The sequence below is a fragment of the Terrapene carolina genome, unplaced genomic scaffold (assembly GCF_002925995.2).
Source record: "Terrapene carolina triunguis isolate 2854851 unplaced genomic scaffold, T_m_triunguis-2.0 Scaffold67, whole genome shotgun sequence".
In the NCBI taxonomy this organism is placed as follows: Eukaryota; Metazoa; Chordata; order Testudines; family Emydidae; genus Terrapene; species Terrapene triunguis.
The window spans coordinates 46,647,940-46,667,340 of NW_020664418.1; the positions used below are offsets into that span (position 1 = coordinate 46,647,940).

The following is a 19,401-nucleotide window of genomic DNA, read 5'->3' on the forward strand; positions in this document are numbered from 1 at the left end:
CTGCAGTAACACTGCCATCATACACAGTACTCCGGACTGATACTGCAGTAACACTGCCATCATACACAGTACTCCGGACTGATACTGTAGCATAGAAAGACTGGCTTACAGTTGGCAATAGGTGCAGAACTGCTGATCTTAGCTGTGGCTTGTCCCACCGAGACCAAGCAGGATATAATATCCTTATTTAGTGAGCAGCATTTCCAGTTTTAAGAGTTACTGATGGCCTCACACTTGGTTTTTCACAAGGCAGTGCTCATTCCCTGTGGACTTGATCGTGCCCCTTTAAATCAACAGGAGTTTGGTCATTAACTTCAATGGGAGCTGGATCAGACCCTATGGGATATACCTTTCATTACCGTTACATGTGGCAAGCACTCTTTGTACAGAACTCTGAAATACTGATAGTAAATCCTTCCAGCATTTCCACAAGGAAAGAAAACATGGAGTTTTAAAGTGCCTGAGAGCTGTAAAGGAAATTATTTTTGTAGAAAAGGAAAACATAATTTATGTTGCAAAACAGAGTACATACTTGGTACTTTAATAGTTTTCTGATATATATATAAGATATATTTAAAATAAAGAGCGAATGCATTATTAAAAAGTTACATGTAAGCAATGTTATGTTCAGTGCTAAACCAAAATCTAGATTTGATTACCAGAATCGCATTTAATGCCTCCTTTGCTGTAAGCACTGTTCCATAGAGGCCGTTTTGTACAAAAGAATCGATTTTTACTTCAGAATCATATACATTTATATTCAAGAGAGAATCTCTGGAGGAGGAACAAAAATACACCCCCAAACGCCAGTTAATTTAACATTGAACAAAATATAAACAACCTTGGAAAATGTGATACCATCCACGTGTTATTTTATACATATACGTATATACGGACCGATGCAGGGGACATCTACAAAGCAACAAAAGAACCTGCGGTGCGAGTCCCAGAGTCCAAAGCCTGAATGTCCACACTGCTATTGTTAGCCTGCAGTACAAGCCTGAGTCAGTTCAGCTGGGCTGTTACACTTGCTGCCCTGGGTTTTCTTTTGCTGTGTAGACATGCCCATAGATATATGTATATATACACTACAGCATAAATACGTAAAGAACCAGGTGGGATACCATAGTAACAAATTTGTAGTTTTTATACTAACTGGCACATTGTTATTCTTCAAGCTTATCAATGTACCAGCTTGTCTGTAAATACTAACTACAGCACATGCCATAGGATGGCTGAAAACGCCCGCTTTTTCTGAAGGGAATTCACTTCAGTTACAATAATTAGCTATTGTTGGTACAGAGAAGACAGTGTAGGTATTGGGCTCCTTCCATTCCCCCCAGTTCCCCAAAATAAAAACCTATAAACCTATTTTCCATACGCTGATGGTATAAATTACAGGACTTTAAATATCATCAGTCCAATTCAGAATAATTGGGGGGGGGGGGGGGAGGTGTATGCTTACAGGAAGTGTGTTTGCTTTGACTACCTTTAGCATAAGCCAATGGACCTGATTCTGCTGTCTCTTACAATATTTGGGGTATTTCAAGTAGGAACACAAGCCACAGGGCATCCAGATTTCAAAAGATGAAAAGAGAATCTTGCTCTGCTTCTCCCTCTGTAGCATCAAAATAGAAGGGAAAAAGTTTTTGGTTTTTTAAAAGAAAGTACCTAAAAATTATGGGAAGCTAACACAGAAACCCCAGGCAGAGTTTTCTGGTTTAAAAGTAATAATCTGACTATGGAGTTCTATTTTAAATAACATTTTGAAAGTTAAAAGTATTTTCAAACACTTCACGTTTTTCAGCCAAGTCCATATCACAGTTAAAACCACACTAGCAAAGAAAATCGTGCTTTAATGTGATTTTAATATTGCAGGGTGCTAGCTTCTAGCAGCATTACCTTAGGCAACACAGACAAGGGTTTCTCTCGGAGGACAGCATATGACCATGCGACACCGCAGTGCTAGAGACGACTCAAGGGTGATGGAGTCTGTGTATGTATATGTATATATAGGGGAGCAGGGTGACTAGGACAATAAACTTTCTCAACAGTGATCTGAGAATAATGCTAGAATAATGACAACAAAAAATTTAGTAAAACACAATTTGCATTGCTTCAATGTAGTGTTGATAGGCCCCATCTTACCAACTCCCCAGTGGACACTTGCACTTGGGTGTTGGAATTTTAAAATCTTAGTGGGGGAATATTTATACACCCACCTGCTGAGATAGGAAAGTATTTCGAAAACAGCCCCAAAATGCACATAGGGTGAAAAGTCCATGGGAATAGGCTGTATTTTTAAAATATGAGAAATATACAAAGTTTCAGCTGTTTGGCTTAAAACTAGTTTGCTTCTCAGCATACAAGGCTAACTCTTCTGCCCATGTTATTGTAAAATACATTTTCCACCTCCCTGTGTGAAATCAGGTGCAAACTGTTTATCACACTACAAAAGAAAAAAGCAGCAAGATTTGTACTACACAGAGATGAGCTCACTGAAAAAACTGGCCTGATCTTAGTTAAAACCAAATTATAAACTTCAGGAGGCAGCTAAAAGTGTTTCTTTTTAAAAATAATTATCCCCAACATCTGGTTATATAATGTGTCTAATATGCAGCTAATTCCTAATGAGCCAGACATCCCTTGCACGAAGCATAAACGATTACACATTACATTTTTAAATGCTATCCAAGTTGTAACCATCCAGACAGATTTTTGCCATGATGCGAGCGAATCATCCAATATTACCTTGTTGTACGAAACTGAGAAACACACTGTAAAAAAATACATCAATTAGACTCGCACAGCTCAATGTTTTCAAATGGTGAAGCTATGGTGTGGTGGAAATGTGTTAGTGAATTTTCAGCTTCTTCCAAAAGAATTTGCATGGTACTGCTGCGTGCCACAGACATTTGATTTTATTTCCATTTTAAAAATGATTAGGCCATTGTACTGTAATTTCCTTGTATGGCACCTAGTTTACTTAAAAAAAAAAAAAAAAAAAAAAAAAGTGTGCGTGTGTGCAGATGTGGCAGGCACCAAAATGCAACATTCTGTTCTATTTTCTCTAAAGATCAATTTCCTCATTTGGTTAAGCAGCCAGTGTATCAGAGTTCCACAGAGGTCACAATTACATTGCCTTCAGTGCAGCAATGTGAGAGCCAAGATTCTCTTGCAGATAATGCAGTAGATGGAGTTCATAATGCTCGCCAGACTCGGGGACCCTTATGCTGTGTCTTTCCTGAGGGTAAATCTAAAATAGAAAATAAAGAGTCATGAACACACACAACTGGCTAACAGCAGCTGTGAAACCAGCTATCTGACACGGGTTAATGATGTGCAAGGATCTGTGTGAGAGATTAGAGAAGAATGTTTGATATAGAGCAGGGGTTCTCGGCCCTTTCCACATCCTGACCTCCATGTTACAATGGGGGGGGGGGGAGGAGAGAGAGATTCAGCACCCCTCTCCCAAGTAGCAATAAAGAAAGGAAGGGTGGAGGCAACCCAGGATCTAGAGAACCCCATTTGCAGGGAAACCATTAGTCTCTATAGTAAAATGCTGGATCAATATGTGACTTGAACATTTTTTGTTGCAATAAAAAATACCAAATAAAATTGTCCCTGTCTCTTTGATGGCAGGGTGAAGGGGAGAGAGGGAAGAGCTAGAAGCAGGTTGATGCTGGGTATGTGTCTGGCCTGCCACCCCAAGCAGCATGGTTAGGGAACGTCTATGTTTTCTTCTTGGCGCAGGGATTGAAACCCCAAAATTCCAGCACTCAAAGGAAAAGTTTCCCTTTTACAATATTCTTATTTATCTTTAGAACAGAACTTGGTGGGAAGAAACCTACAACTACTTCCTTCCTCGTCCAAATCCACAGCGAGTGTAAACACAAATGAGTCCAAATGGCTAAACCGAATGTTAACATACTTCACTGCCCATCCTGATATTAATTTTGAGCTGGATGTGGAAAAAACATTCAGTCTTTAGAGTAGGTTCTTAATCCCGCAGTCTTGCCATTAGATGTTTATGATCCACAACAGATCAAATACACTCCATGTGTTCCAGTCTGGGTTTCCTCAGGCCTACCACAAACGCAAGTAGAGCTGTATCATTTTCATATCCAGATTCTGACAGTTTAGAAACCACTTACCTGTAAATCATATGGTTTTCCAGCCCTCACTAAAAAACTCAGCAATATACTTGTGTGTGCAAAGTGAACATTCTCGTCCAAGAAACCATGCAGCAGCAACAGACGGTGCGGTCTGAGAAAGGCAGGAGAAAAACATTTAGATGCTTCCTGGAATTTTCCAGTCATTCTGCAAACTGTGCGAGTCCCTTACAAAAATATTAATCATAGAAACACACTCCTTTTGGTTTAAGCATTGCAAAACCAATGTCCCAATCCTGCAGACTGCTCTCAGGAAGGAATACCACTGGCTTCCAATGCCAGGCTTTCCTTCCCTGGGAGTTTTTTGCATATACAAATCAGGACTGGGCCTTATATTGGCATATCTACTTTAACCTCCCCAGAAACATTTTTGAGAGGGGATGCTAAAATTGGTTTATATGTGCTCGAATCACCACTGGACACTAATTCTTTAGCAGGACATAGCAATATCTTTGCATTCTAAACACACACATATGGATATGCCCTTACCTCTAGGATAAAGCATTTTTATCAAATACAACTTTTTGCCGAGTTCAATGCAGCTCAGACTGAGAAGCTAATTACATAACTGAAGTTATGTCTGCCATTTCTTTATGCATAAGAGATATTCTTTAATTACAGCCAGTATAAAAGGGATTACTTGGAAGGGCCGTAATTACGCAAATGTTCATTCAAGTTTATTAAGTGGTGTTTTAATACTGGCATTTATGGTTTCAGCATTTAATTGCCAAGAACTAGGAGATAAAAATGTGGGTGTAGGTTTGAATGTCACTGGCAGGGGGCCGGGGAGAGAGGGCACTGAACTTACTCTGAAGGAAACTTCTCCGCTTGCATGGCCACTGATCCTAGATAATATCCCTGCTCGTTGTGATCAGGGTGTCCCATGTAACGCTCTGTGTAGCCTGTGTCATAGAATATCCATAGTGTGACTGGTGCTCCAGCAATGGCAACCTGGAAGTTCCAACAGGATCATCGGCATAAAAAAGGGATACAGGCAGCACAGCTACTGACAACGTCCAACTGTGATCGCCCAAAGGAGGCACCTAACACCCACGGATATTTATGTAAACTCCGAAAAGAAACCAATGCAACGATAAAGCCTGCTCTGAAAGGCATTGGCAATGAGGTAACCAATCAAAAATAAAAAGCAATGGTAATTTAATTACCCAACACAAAGCACCTTTTCCAACCTGCAAAGGGGGGGAAAGCGTCTCTCATCCTCCCCCTCACGCACACAGGGCCAGGGACCCCGCTTGTATAACTCGCCATGGCTCCATTGAAATCCATGGCTCTACAACCATTTATACCGGCAAAGGCTCTGGCACCAAAAGCCTCTCTTTGGCTTGGTCTACACATACAAGTTTTACCACCATAGCTACGTCGGTTGTGGGAAGAGCGGGACTGATCTTTCACCACTGGGCTTATACCAGCTCCCCAAACCAGCATACGCTGTACCAGGATAAGCACTTTTATACCTATATAATTGCATCTGCATTAGCTATATTGGAATGGCCATACCAGTGTAACCCTCCCAGGGTAGAAAAGGACTTATATTAGAAATTCAAACCCTGTTTGTCCTTGAAGGCCCTTTGGATGAACAAGGAACTACACTGAAGAAGTGAAACCTGAGTGAGAGGGGAAGCGGTTGTCATTGAGACCAGTGAAAGGTCTGGTTTTTGTCTGTGATACCTCCGTCCACCAAATGCCTGACAGATACCTGGAAGAAAAAGCTCTCCAGGATTTGACAACCCCAGCCTCTTCAGTTAAGGGCTGAGATAGCTACCACGCCACATGTCAGTATGCTCCAGGGAAGACCGCCAACAAAACCAGGAAAGAGACTTGACATTGCAAATATTTTTTAAGGTAAAATAAATATTTTTAAAAAGTCTTTCAGGCCTGCTTTACACATTGCAATGAAGCAAGAAGAGCCACAAAGAACAAAATGCATACTGTTAGTTTGAGATGAAAATCAATCATTATAATTGTATTTTGCACTTCTTTCGCACCTTTCGTCTAAGAACCTCTAATGCAGAGGTGGGCAAACTACGGCCCGCGGGCCACATCCGGTCTGCGGGACCATCCTGCCCGGCCCCCGAGCTCCTGGCCCGGGAGGCTAGCCCCCGGCCCCTCCCCTGCTGTCCTCCCTCCCCCACAGCCTCAGCTCACTCGCTCCGTCACTGGCGCAATGCTCTGGGCGGCGGGGCTGTGAGCTCCTGGGGCAGCGCAGCTGCAGAGCCCGGCCTGACCCGGTCTCTGTGCTGCGTGGAGGTGGTGGCATGGCCTGGCTCCTGCCGGGCGGCGCAGCTGTAGCGCCGCCAGCACCGGTGCTCCAGGCAGCGTGGTAAGGGGGCAAGGAGCAAGGGGGGTTGAATAGAGGGCAGGGGAGTTCGAGGTGGTGGTCAGGGGACATGGGTCTGGATAGGGGTCGGCGCAGTTGGGGGGGGGCACACGGGGGTTGAATGGGGAGCAGGGATCCCAGGGGGGCAGTCAGGAATGAGAGGAGGGGTTGGATGGGGCGACGGGGGTCTGGGGACGGTCAGGGGACAGGGAGCGGGGTGTGTGGATGGGGCAGGAGTCCCGGGGGGGCAGATAGGAGGTGGGGGCCGGGCCACGACCCCCTCCCCTAACCGGCCCTCCATACAATTTACAAAACCCTATGCGGCCCTCAGGCCAAAAAATGTGCCTGCCCCTGCTCTAATGCCTTGTCTAGACGCAGGCTAGGTCTACACTAGCGGGGGGGTGTCGACCTAAGATCACATAGCTGAACTCGGCATATCTTGGGTCGATTTACGGGGCCGTGAGGATGGCGGCAAGTCGACCGCTGTCGCTCCCCCGTCAACTCCGCTTCCACCTCTCGCCGCGGCGGGAGTTCTGGAGTCGATGGCAGAGTGATCAGGGATCGATTTTGTCGCGTCTACACTAGACACAATAAATCGATCCCCTGATAGATCGATCACTACCCACCGATCCGGCGGGTAGGGTAGACGTGCCCACAGAAGCATCACTTTAACAATACCAGTATAAAATGTATAACATCCCTAGTGTGGACACAGTTATACCAGTATATAGGTGCTTTACACTAGGTCTATACTTACCTCCGGGTTCGGCGGTAAGCAATCGATCTTCCGGGATCGATTTATCGCGTCTTGTCTAGACGCGATAAATCAATCCCGGAAGTGCTCGCCGTCGACACCGGTATTCCTGCTCCGCGAGAGGAGTACGCGGAGTCGACGGGGGAGCCTGCCTGCCGCGTGTGGACCCGTGGTAAGTACCTTGTAGTTCGAACTAAGATACTTCAACTTCAGCTACGTTATTCACGTAGCTGAAGTTGCGTATCTTAGTTTGAACTGGGGGGTTAGTGTGGACCAGCCCTAACATAGCTAATCCTGTATTGGAAGGGGAATAAGTGGCTATACCAGTATAACTGAGTCCACACTAGGAGATGCAATGGTATCACTATAACTGTTAAAAAAAAAAAAATATCACGCCGCAACCAACAGTTATACAGAGACAAAATCTCTGAGCAAACAAAGCCTAACTGCTTTGCAATCACTAACTGACATTCACAATATGCTATAGTATAGGAACATACCATTCCCGTATTACAGACGGTAAAACAAAATGACTTATTCAAGGTCACACACAGAGTCATATCTGTTTACTGTAATATATCCTGAAACTCAGATTAAAAATATACGGTACCTCGAATTTGAAAGCAATAATTTTATAACGTAGTGAATATTGTCTACATTCAAAAAAATATCTAAGTACAAAAAGCTTGAATTGAAATATTTTCAAGCCCATACCAGGTAGAAATGTACTTTGGAAATGGAAATTTACTTTGCGGTAACTTTGTTATGTCCTATGCCCCTCCACTGTTTGTATCTTGGGGTGAAATAAAAAACAGACTATTTTGCACACGCATAGCACTCACTGTTTACAGTTCAAAAGTCTTTGTATCTACAAACACACATGGGACATGGAGATATAATCTGATTAAGAAACATCCTTCCTGTGCCACAGAGATAAGCCCACGATACATTAACGTACCCTGAAGAGGTCTGACCTCTGCATTAATGCCATCAGAGACAGGTATCCTCCATAGGACCAGCCATGAATGCCAACTCGGTCTAAATCAATGAAGTCATACTGGGATGCTAAATACTGCAGCCCTTCCACTTGGTCGTCAATTTCTATTTGACCCTGTTGGATAAAGATTTTTTTTTTTGTTAGTTCTTGACAAACGTATGATTCTCAGAGTTTCCAAAACACAATCAACGTTGCCCATTATGATGAATGATTTCTATTGCAGTACCACCTAGGAGCCCCATTCCAGGAATGGGCCCCCATTTGGAAAGGTGCTGTACAAACATGGAACCAAAGGATTGCCCCTTCCCCAGAGGACATGTAGGTAAGTACATGTAAGGACACATTCCCTCCACCCCGCTCAGCTTCCCCATGGGAAATGTTCATAAGTGTGGTGTTCTGGTCTGTGTTGTTCTTGTTTGGGGAAAGGGGACTTTCTTAACCTAAGAGACAAATTCCTCTACAATATCTAGGGCCAGATTCTGGCTCTGTGCATCAAACTGGCACAACTGCCCCCCTCAAAACATGTGCATATCATCCCTGCAAAGCAACACAAAGATGGCACTTCCTTCCCCTCCAGAGCTCGGGGCTGAGCAGGTTTCCTCTACAAACAGGACCCTAGGAATTGCTAAGCCCCACAGTGGAGTGATCCATCGTCTGTCTGACGGTATCCCACCTTTGCATGGCCAGCGGGAGCGGGTTCAGAAAGACCACAATGGAAAGTTAGGGACTAACTCACCCATGTCAGAGGTTGGCTTATACCCTGAAGCAGATGCGGTTATATGCCTTATATTTTATATCCTCTCTCGCTATCCGTTTTCCTCCCCAGTTCCATACCGGTTGGATGTGTCCACCCCCCTCACAAGCCCACGGAGTGGAACACTCTACAGTTTTGTGTAAGAAGCACTGGAATCACTGCCAGAGCACTAAGGCGAGCTAGCACGTTAGCCTTCCTCTGTAGGATGACACACCAAGTTGCACTCCCCCCGGCGCCCCATCTGAAAGCCAAGGAGCAGGCTGCATTGCTCAGAACCACGTGGGGACACTGGCATACATACCACCACTTACCATTTTGTATTTAAAGGCACCTTCAAACTTAAGCCCTCGGTGGCAGGACCCCCTGTTGTCAATTACAACAACTACGTAACCCAGTGAGGCCAGCGTGTTCAAGCGAAAATACTTGACTCCTTTAAACCGATTGTTTACCAGCTGCACCTGGAAAAAGACAACTGGAAATATTAACCGAGCGACACCAGATAGACCACTGGAAATAAGTGCCAGGGGCTACAAACTACCGAACTGACTGCTCATCTCTTAATCTGATTCAGGATTGTTTGGTACCGTCCCCAGTGTCTCAGCTCAAGTCACCCACACACAGAATTCACCCCCTCATTGTGGGGGCTGCGGCAAATCCAGGCCCCTTGTCTTCGCACCTCTCTTTATGCACATGTGTAGAGGTACCGAGGTCTCCTTTGCAGGGGTAGGAGCCAAGCGGTTCTCCCCATCTTCCCCTTGAGAGTCACAGATCAGGTTCATTGCTGCACGGCAGCCTTCCGAAATTCTCATATATGGAGCTATACCTATCTCATAGAACTGAAAGGGACCCCGAAAGGTCATCGAGTCCAGCCCCCTGCCTTCACTAGCAGGACCAAGTACTGATTTGCCCTAGATCCACAGTGGCCCCCTCAAGGATTGAACTCACAACCCTGGGTTTAGCAGGCCAATGCTCAAACCACTGAGCTATCCCTCCCCCCCATCTGAGGAGAGTTTTTCCCTGCTCCCAGGGTATATGAAATATTGGGTTTTCCAGGACCCAGGTGAATCATTTTGTGCCTGGGATGGTAAATCCTCATGGTGATTTTGCAGGGCTGCGGTCCCACATTAGATTTATCCCTCCAGCCTTACTACCTTGAAGATGCTGTGCATTTCTCCCCCACCAGTAAAATGAAGTTACAGAAAATGCTTTAAGTCTGTTTCACGGTCAGTCAGGGTCAATCCCCGCCACAATCCCATCTCAGGAACAGTAAGTACAAGAGACAAAAATTAGCAGGTATTTCTATTAGCCTCTATTACACTGCACTCACCTGAGGCCCTCCGTATATGAAGAGGACAGTGGGGTATTTCTTCCCAGGTTGTAGGTGGTGAGGTTTGTACATCATGCCATACAGCGTAAAGCCTGAGGAACTCTCAAAGGAGAAGATTTCTGGGGGAACATAGTCGGGAAGAGGACCTGCAGGCAGGCAAGAAGAAATGGGCCCATTTTAACAAGAACCTGATGGACAGCGGGAGCTCACAGCCCTGCCTACACTACAGATGATGCCAGCATGAGGCAGGATTGTTATGTGTTTTACGGCCAGAAGGGACCATTGCGATCATCTAATCTGACCTCCTGTATAGCACTGGTCATAGGATTTCCCTGGATTAATTCTTTTTTGAACTACAGCACATCTTTCAGAGAAACATCTAATCTTGATTTAAAAGCTGTCAGTTATGAAGACTTCACCACAACCCTTGATAAGTTGTGCCGGTGGTTAATTACCCTCAATGTTAAAGATTTGCCCCTTATTTCTAGTCTGAATTTGTCTAGTGTCAATTCCCTGCCATTTGATCATGCTACATCTTTGTCCGCTAGATTGAAGAGTCCACTATCAAAGTTTTGTTCCTCATGTACATACGTGTTTCTGACATAGTTCTAATGCAGTTTCTTCCAGATCCCCCATCTTTCAAGAACTGTGTTAAAAAGTCACTGAGAGGAAGCTGGCACTACAGGAGGGAGGGGAAGGGGTTTAATTTTGTCTACAGCACCCTTAGCACTGGAGTGTCTCCACCACGTAGGTCCAGAGCAGGTCCAAACCCTCCCAGAGTTCAGGGATGTTTGGATCTGTGGGTTTTCATTAGGCCCATTACTAGCTAGTAAGGGTCTCATTCACAGAAAAAGTTCCGAGTCAGGGATCCTGTGCTAGATGCATTCTAGGAAGGTTTCAACCCAAGCAGGGCCCAAGGTGAACTCTTCCACCCTTTGTGGAGGTCTACGCTGCACTCACAGAACGTGCTCGCCACTTGAGCGAGCTAGCTCGGGTCCCAGAACAGAGAAGCTGCAGCTGGACAAGACTCCCTTAATCGAGCTGATAATCTTCAAGCAAGAAACAAAATAAGCACAATTTTTCTGCAGGGGAGAGTGGGGCACTATTGGAATCACCTGCTTCTAAAATACATTTAAGATGATTATGAAACAGAGAAAACTTCCTGTGTTACAAAAAAAAGAGAAGTATGCATTCAGCCCATGTTCTCTATGAACGGGTCATTTTAATTCAGATCCCTATGGCACAGTGTAGCCGTTGTTCTGCCCCGGGCAGTTTCCTACAGTTACCTTGGCTAAGGAACTCGGGGTGAGGCATGTCGGAGGCATGATCTGTGCTTCTGAGTCAGAACTGAGACTCCCCCTCCTGCACGCAGGCAGCTGGTAGAGAAGCAGCAGCAGCAGCTCGATGAAAGAAATCATCTTCTGACCAAAGTACAGCACGTCGAGCCAAATTCAGCTCGGTCACCTCAGTGTATGTTACGAATCACTCCATTAGTCCCTCAGCGTGGCTCCGGACGTACAGCGGATTTTAACTCATCGCCTAAATGCCACTTGGCCATGAAGGTTGTTAACCAGCCCAGGAGCTAACTCTGCACATCATTATCTGCAACAAGCTCCAAAATCAAAAGCAGCCTTTGGCCACCACAAGGTACAAAACTGGTGGGGACACCCCCTTCAAATCTAAGGGTTTTCCAAGTACACGTCCTATTAGCCCTGTACCCTTCAAATGGTTTGGAACAGCACTTACAAAAAGACAAGTGTTTTGTTGATAAGGCCCAGCAATACATTCAAACTTGTAACAGACTCGAATACTGTGGCCAGCTACCCCTTCCACACGTCAGCACAAAACCAAAGGCCGATCCAGCAATCCTTACTCGTCACATATTCCCACACGAGTAAGAGCAGCATGATCTAGCCCATGGAGAGGAACACAGAGTACCGATACTACAATAAATATGTAGCTGGAAGTCTTTTGATTGGGAATCTGAGGCAGAACTGTAAAGGAAAGCCAAAGTTATTACCTGCCGAATCTAGAATCGTGGCCCAGAATTCCTTCGTTCTGTGAGCAACATCATCTTCAGAAGCAGTCAGCCTGTACAGTGACACACAGTGCGGGTTCTTCTGGTTACTGAATTTACTGATGAACATGTCACAGTCCTACACAGAGATGACAATATTTTCTTGAACAACACAGTGAAGAAACACGAGCCCAAAGCGCCTTTACTTTTGCACTTAGAGCTCTCTGAAGAAGCTCGGATCAAATAAAAATCAGGAGTTCCAGCTCTTGTGAGAGAGGAGATAGTCTTAGGATACGTCCAGACTACCTGCCGTATCGGCGGGTAGCGATCGATTTATCGGGGATCGATATATCGCGTCTCGTTAAGACGCGATATATCGATCCCTGAACGCGCTCCCCGTCAATTCCAGAACTCCACTGGAGCGAGCGGCGGTAGCGGAGTCGACGGGGGAGCCACGGCCATCGATCCCGCGCCATGTGGACCCCAGCTAAATCGATCTAAGATACTTCGACTTCAGCTACGCTATTCGCATAGCTGAAGTTGCGTATCTTAGATCGATCCCCCCCTCATTGTAGACCAGCCCATAGGAACTGTAGTTTTACTCAGTTACAGGCAGCATAGTAGCCGCAAGGGTGTTAATATTCCAAATGTTCTGCCAGACACTGAAAAATGCACCCGCAAAATTAGCGGTGGCATTAGTCCATGTCTGCAAGTTGGCACTGATTCATGCCATTCGCCAGGTTGCACACCCAGAGGTCAGGTTTCTGCAGTTGCTAATATATGCCCATCTCCGCACCCGCGGTTTTATAACAGATTTAAAAAAGCTGAAGCCAACGTCCATATATTTGAACACAGCTAGTGCAAGGCGTGCCAAAAACCACCAGGCCCAGCCCTTTCCTAAAGGAGGGTCCCACGGAATACAGATACCTGACTAACGGAGCAGGCGTGAGAGAAACTACGGTCCGTCAGTCGCTTCACCTCTCCGAGATTCTCGTAGCTAACGACATACAGGTGATGCTCTAAAGGGGAATCCTTTGTGCCTTCAAAATACACCAGTTTCTTTGCTTCATCCACACGGATCTGCCAAAAAACCCAAACACAACCACAGTTTGTACCAGCCAAATCACTGAGCTATCCGCACAATGATGCCCAGGACTCTCTGCCCCCATATCCCCAGGTGGTTACAGTTAATGTAGAGCCCAGCAATGGACAGATGTAGTTCAAATTAGCCCTTCCAATACACACAACTTTGCACATGTCAACACTAAATTTCATTTGCTACCTGGTTTCCCAGGTCTGTCAGGTCCCTCTGACCTTCCTTGTTTTCTCTGGTCTTGATTATCCTAAATAAGTCTGTGTCACCTGTAAATTTCCCCAATTCACTGTTCACTCCCTTTCCCAGATTATTAATAAATATATTTTACAAACAGCAACCCCAGCATGAAACCATGGGGGCACCTGTCGCCATGGTACAAAATGACCATTTTTTCCTACTCTTTGACTATGTAACAGGAAACAGTTTCTGATCCATGACAGTTCACCTCTCACCCCATGACTACTTGGCTTCCTTAATAATCTCTTGGAAGGGCCTCTATCAAAGGCCTTTTGAAGGTGCAAACAACGGATTCTCTCAGATCCACTATTTTATTTTTATTTTACACTCAAAGAATTCTAGTAATTCAGAGGAGAACTGTTTTCTTTTACAGAAGCCAAGCTGGTTAGACCACCAATCATGCTAATCCAGGTGTACTGTAACTATTTTTAGTAATTATTTCAACCAATTTCCCTGGTGCTCAAGTAAAGCTAATTGACCTATAATACCCATGATCACCCCATATATCTTTTTCAAAAACAGGCACGACATTTGCTACCCCCCAACCCTAGAGTACAGCTACTGATTTTAATGAGTGGTTGTATATTTTTTCTTAGGGGCCCAACCACCAACTGCAGCAAAAACGGTCTCCAAACAGAAATCGTTGCGTTACCAAGACTGCCGTCCCTTACATAAACTGCAAGTATTTCAGCTCTATCACTCATTTCAGTGTTCTCACTCTCATGGTTTATTGTTTTAGAGAACAGAGAAACATGCTGAGAGCTGAGTAACCACAGACATCGCTCACTCGAGTTCTTTAAGATTTAATAAAAGAAGTGATTATAAAGTGGTGGGTATTTTATCCCAGCAGGAGGAATTCAACGCAAAACCTCAAAAGTGGACCTGGAGACACGACTATTGGGCCTGCAGAAAAAGGAGAAAGAAGAGGCGAAAGCTGAAAAGAGAGCAGTGCTGCCCCGGTGTGTGTTAATCCCTTTGGGGGGGGGGGGGAAAGAGTCCTCCAATACAGGACAGCAGCTGGATGCTGGGGCTTCAGCCCTTCCATCCTACTGTTCATGGGATGCTTAGAAATTTTCCTTCCGTCTACTTGCAGTGCTATTTCTCTCCCCTTTCCACCTCCCTGCAGGTCCATACTTCATTATGAACCTCTTTACTAGAGGGTCCACACAAGGCCTACCCTCCACCCACAGCCTTCCATTGGGTTTAGTGGCCCAAGAGTGGTGCCTAGTCCTGAAAGGCGGACAGATGTGGAGGACAGCCTTTGCGCTGGCTCTTTGCACAGGGGTGAGTTTAACCCAGAATGAATACAGCTTGGGCAGGTTTCTCGATATTGCCCCAAACCTGACCTCAAGAGACACCCCATGCGGGAGAGAAGGGTGACTCAGTTTCCAGATTCCCTACCATCTCTTGCATCTCTGCTGCATCATATATGTTTGCAGTTATGTGGATTTCCATGTTAATTTTCTGATGTGAGAGGTCTGATTATGGCGGTGAAATTAATGAGTTTGTGAATAGCACTTTTTATTCAGCAAACAGCAAGGTCACAGCATGGGCTTGGACAGCTGAAAGACCTCAAGCCATTCCAGGCAGCTTTTCCTTTTCTCAGCAATCCTGCCCTTCACAGAAACTACAATATGGACACTTCTCTTCTCTCACAAAGGGTGGGATGCATGGCCAAGACACCAGGAGCAGAGCTACATGAGGAGTGTCCAGCCTGCACCTTCTCCCCACCCTCCAGAACCAAGTGTGTAACCTTCAGCACGAGAGAGGTCATTCCCCTAAGAAGAGAGTCCCCAGATTGTTCCCAGAGCTGTTTCCCATTTAGTGAGATGTTCTGGCAGGCACAACGCCAAGATCAAATTCACAGGTTTTAAGGCCAGAAGGGATCATCATGATCATATAGCCCTGCGTAACACCAGACAAACTGAGGCGTCCTCCATACAGCTCTACCATTCTATCTAGATCCTTACCACTACGTGCCCTTGCTGTTCCTTAGACCTGACTGACTCCCTCTCTAGTCAGAAGAGGGTAGCTGTATAGTCTGGCAAGATAACCACAAGGTCCACGAGGGACTTTAGGACCCAACTAATTTTGTTTGTTATCTAACCCAGAGTTTAACCCAGGCTATCACATAGGCCTGACGATGTATCTTACAGATACAGATCTTCATTCAAGAAAAGTAAAATAAAGGGACATACATTGGAACCATGTCTACCAAGCACTTCCCATTCTCCACTGGTAATTGCTAATTCCTCTTTGATGGGACACTTGAAGTCACCTATAAACAAGACACGTACAATTAGAGATTTTATACTTTTCATCACAATGAAGCCTTACAAATAGAACTTCACCGTTCAGGCTTTGCTTGCTTTAACCTAGTCAAAAACTGGGGTTGGGGAAAAAAAAATAACCACACCCCTGCCACTCTCCAGCGTAGCATTACACAGCTGGCTGGAGTGTTCCAGGAAGAGATCACTGACATACGGGAAAAATATCAAAGAATTCTCAATTCAACAGTTTCTCCCTATCTCGTTCTGCAACCTTCGATGTTTCCTTTTCCCACCAAACTTGCACAAAAAGGCAGGTTTTGCACTGAAATATGCGAAACCTGATCTATGGAATTGGTAAGGGGAAGGTGTTAAAAATGAGGGATTTTGCTGGAAAAAATAGCACCATTTTTGATCAGGTCGGCTCACTTTCATTCAAAAAGAAGTTCTATTTTGAGTGAAGCTGCAAAGTCGAAGGATTTTGCAAAAATCAAATGGAAGAGTAAAACTCTGAAATGTCAAGGTTTTCTAATTTCCCCAACAACATTACACACAGCTTTATGTTAAACGGAAATCTTGCCTTCCTCAGAAACATCAGCTATTTACCACTATCAGAGGTAGGAAGTCAGGCTAGACAGACCAATAGACACAATAGTACTAGGTTTAGTACTTGACAGAACAGTACTAGGTTTTTAACCACTATAGGAATAATGAGTTTTATTTCAAAAGGGGATTTTGCCTTCTGAAAAAATCAACTGCCTGACACTGGGACACTATAACTAGTAAAATTAGATGCATCTTTCTTTAGTATGCAGGCCTGAGCATGCTGTCCTCACATAGCAAATAGATCAATAGTATCCTAACTGCCTCCAGGCACAGATTGCAATATAGGAGTTTAATTGAAAGAATACACAGTGTAGCAAGATGTGCAAGGGTTCTGTACATAACTGTATTGTACACCTGACTGGGGCCAAAGTTTGACCTAACCTTGCAAGTAACTTTATTTTATTTAAACTGCGTGTTCCTGTGTTTCCATTTGCAGTAGCTGCCAGTATTCTTCTTCTGTTAATTTCTCTGCCATAAGAACATAAGAACGGCCACACTGGGTCAGACCAATGGCCCATCTAGCCCAGGATCCTGTCTACTGACAGTAGCCAATGCCAGGTGCCTCAGAGGGAATGAGCAGAACAGGCAATTATTGAGTGATCCATCTCCTGTTGTCCAGCCCCAGCTTCTGGCAGTCAGGGGCTCAGGGACACACAGAGTATCTTGGCTAATCGCCATGTGGGGACCTATCCTCCATGAACTTATCTAATTCTTTTTTCAACCCAGTTATACGTTAGGCCTTCACGACATCCCCTGGCAATGAGCACCACAGGTTGACTGTGCGTTGGGTGAAGAAATACTTCCTTTTGTTTGTTTTACACCTGCTGCCTGTTAATTTCATTGGGTGACCACTGGTTCTAGTGTTATCTAATGGGATAAATAGCATTTCCCTAATCACTTTCTCCACACCACTCATGATTTTATAGACCTCTATCATATCCTTTCTTAGTCGTCTCTTTTCCAAGCGGAACAGTCTCAGTCTTGTTAATCTCTCCTCACATGGAAACTGTTCCATACCCCGAATCATTTCTGTTGCCCTTCTCTGAACTTTTTCCAATTCTAATATAGCTTTTTTGAGATGGGGTGACCAGAACTGCACACCAGTATTCCAGGTGTGGGCGTACCCATGGATTTATATAGGGGCATTATGGTATTTTCCCTCTTATTATCGATCCCTTTCCTAATGGGTCCCAACATTCTGTTCGCATCTGTCCAAGCAGCAGCTATAACAGACACAGCACTATGAATAGTCTTTGTTAGGGCCAGCACACTGGGTATAGTGGTGTGGTCTTTATTCCCTTCCCCACCCTAAAAAGGCGGCCAATTTTTGGCCCCAATCAGATATTCAATACTTCTAGGCATAAAACCCAAGGCACATCTTTCTACAGTGTGGTAAGCGTGTGTTCTTGACTTTAAATCTCTACATTGCAATCTATGCCTAGAGGCAGAGAGGAGACTGTTATTTTTACACATTACATCCAACAGTCCATGCACAGTCCTGTACACCAAAGAGTTTTACTACTTGGAGACCCCAGATTTCACGCAGTTTATTTCTCATTGGACATGACCCACATAACTACTAGACTGGTTCATCTGCAAGACCAGGACAGCACGTCAATAAGCCCATCACTTAATTCCCATTTGTGACTCTGAAAAATCTCCCCCTTTGTTAATTAAGAAGAACCATGATTAAAATGAAGCCCGTTACGTACAGAACATAGAATTATCTGTGCCATCCATCCTTCCTCCTGCTACAAGCATACTGGCAACGCTGAGCCAGTGAGTAGACCCAGTGATGTCATGAGACTAGTGCTATATAAAAGCTAGGGATTATGATGATTATGATGTACATGCTTCAAAACTTTGCTGGATGGGGGCCAGTCTACACTAGGGAGGGAGGAAGAGATCTGTCCTACCCTCTGGAAGAGGCTGCAGTTTACTTCACCAATATTCAATGGCAAGTGCCCAATTAAAGAGAGAGAGTGGTATTGCTTACTTGGAGCAGGGAGACCGCCACACGATCGCTTGTATCTGCTCTCCTTCAAAACCGAGGTGATTTTGTACAGGTGCCGGAACCCCGTTTGACATTCAGAGGCGAAAATAAATTCTATCTCATCTTGGCGGGTTTGAGGGAAAACATGGAAGATATCATGGATCTGCAGAAACAAAGCAGTTTGTTCATGGCTATCGATAGGACCTGGACCACAATGGAGTTCCTGTGCAACTATTACTTCTCACTGATCCGGCACAGACAGGTGCAGGAGATGCATGTTATACCGTAGTGTAGGGGTTCACCCAACTTCATTCTATGGACCACTCCAGGGGAGAAAGATCCTTTCTGGGGCCTATCCCCACACATTCATTCAAGAGGTCTCATTCTGGAGAGCAGATGGAAGGGCTCCAAAAACCACCTACAACCCATAATTTGAGAACCACTCCTGCAATGGATTACCTTGCAGATTGCTGTGTACATTAGCCACATGGGCTGTGCAAGCCCAGCCAGTGTCTTCACTCACTGTCTTGCTTTCCACTGTCCTTGTCACCATCCCACTCCTTTAGTGCCAGCCCACAGAAAAAACTCTACCAAGTTCTTTCTCCCCTGCAGTCCCTTGCTCAGATCAGGAGGCAGTTGGAGGGTTCTGCAGAGGAAGGTGGGCAGCCGCTGACAGAATGCTAGCTGCAGAGAAGTTCCATATTCAATGGCCTCTTATTTCGAAGTCTGCAAGGCAGACCCTGGAAGGGAAAGGTTATTTCAGAGAAGAATGGTGATCTGGTGTTAGTCACCTTTTGCTTGCCCTCTGGGGGACAGTAATTTTAGGTACGCGGAAAGGAGCAT

The 19,401-nt window shown here is 44.9% G+C and overlaps 1 protein-coding gene across 2 annotated transcripts in view; it reads right to left on the bottom strand.

The window, feature by feature from the left end:
• Positions 1 to 6: 6 nt before the first annotated feature.
• The window catches only part of DPP8 (dipeptidyl peptidase 8), a 39,834-nt gene continuing 20,439 nt past the window's right edge, over positions 7 to 19,401 (bottom strand). Inside the window, exons 12-21 of one of the 2 annotated variants that reach the window (XM_026648380.2) lie at positions 18,562 to 18,721; positions 15,891 to 15,970; positions 13,287 to 13,439; positions 12,363 to 12,498; positions 10,343 to 10,488; positions 9,327 to 9,473; positions 8,223 to 8,375; positions 4,981 to 5,123; positions 4,155 to 4,266; positions 7 to 3,256 (exon numbers count right to left, since the gene is read on the bottom strand). In XM_026648380.2, the coding sequence (XP_026504165.1) occupies positions 3,134 to 3,256; positions 4,155 to 4,266; positions 4,981 to 5,123; positions 8,223 to 8,375; positions 9,327 to 9,473; positions 10,343 to 10,488; positions 12,363 to 12,498; positions 13,287 to 13,439; positions 15,891 to 15,970; positions 18,562 to 18,721 (1,353 nt within the window). In that variant the 3' untranslated portion in view covers positions 7 to 3,133. Of the gene's footprint in view, positions 3,257 to 4,154; positions 4,267 to 4,980; positions 5,124 to 8,222; positions 8,376 to 9,326; positions 9,474 to 10,342; positions 10,489 to 12,362; positions 12,499 to 13,286; positions 13,440 to 15,890; positions 15,971 to 18,561; positions 18,722 to 19,401 lie in introns of those variants that run through there. The other variant, XR_003369646.1, reaches the window with a different exon arrangement.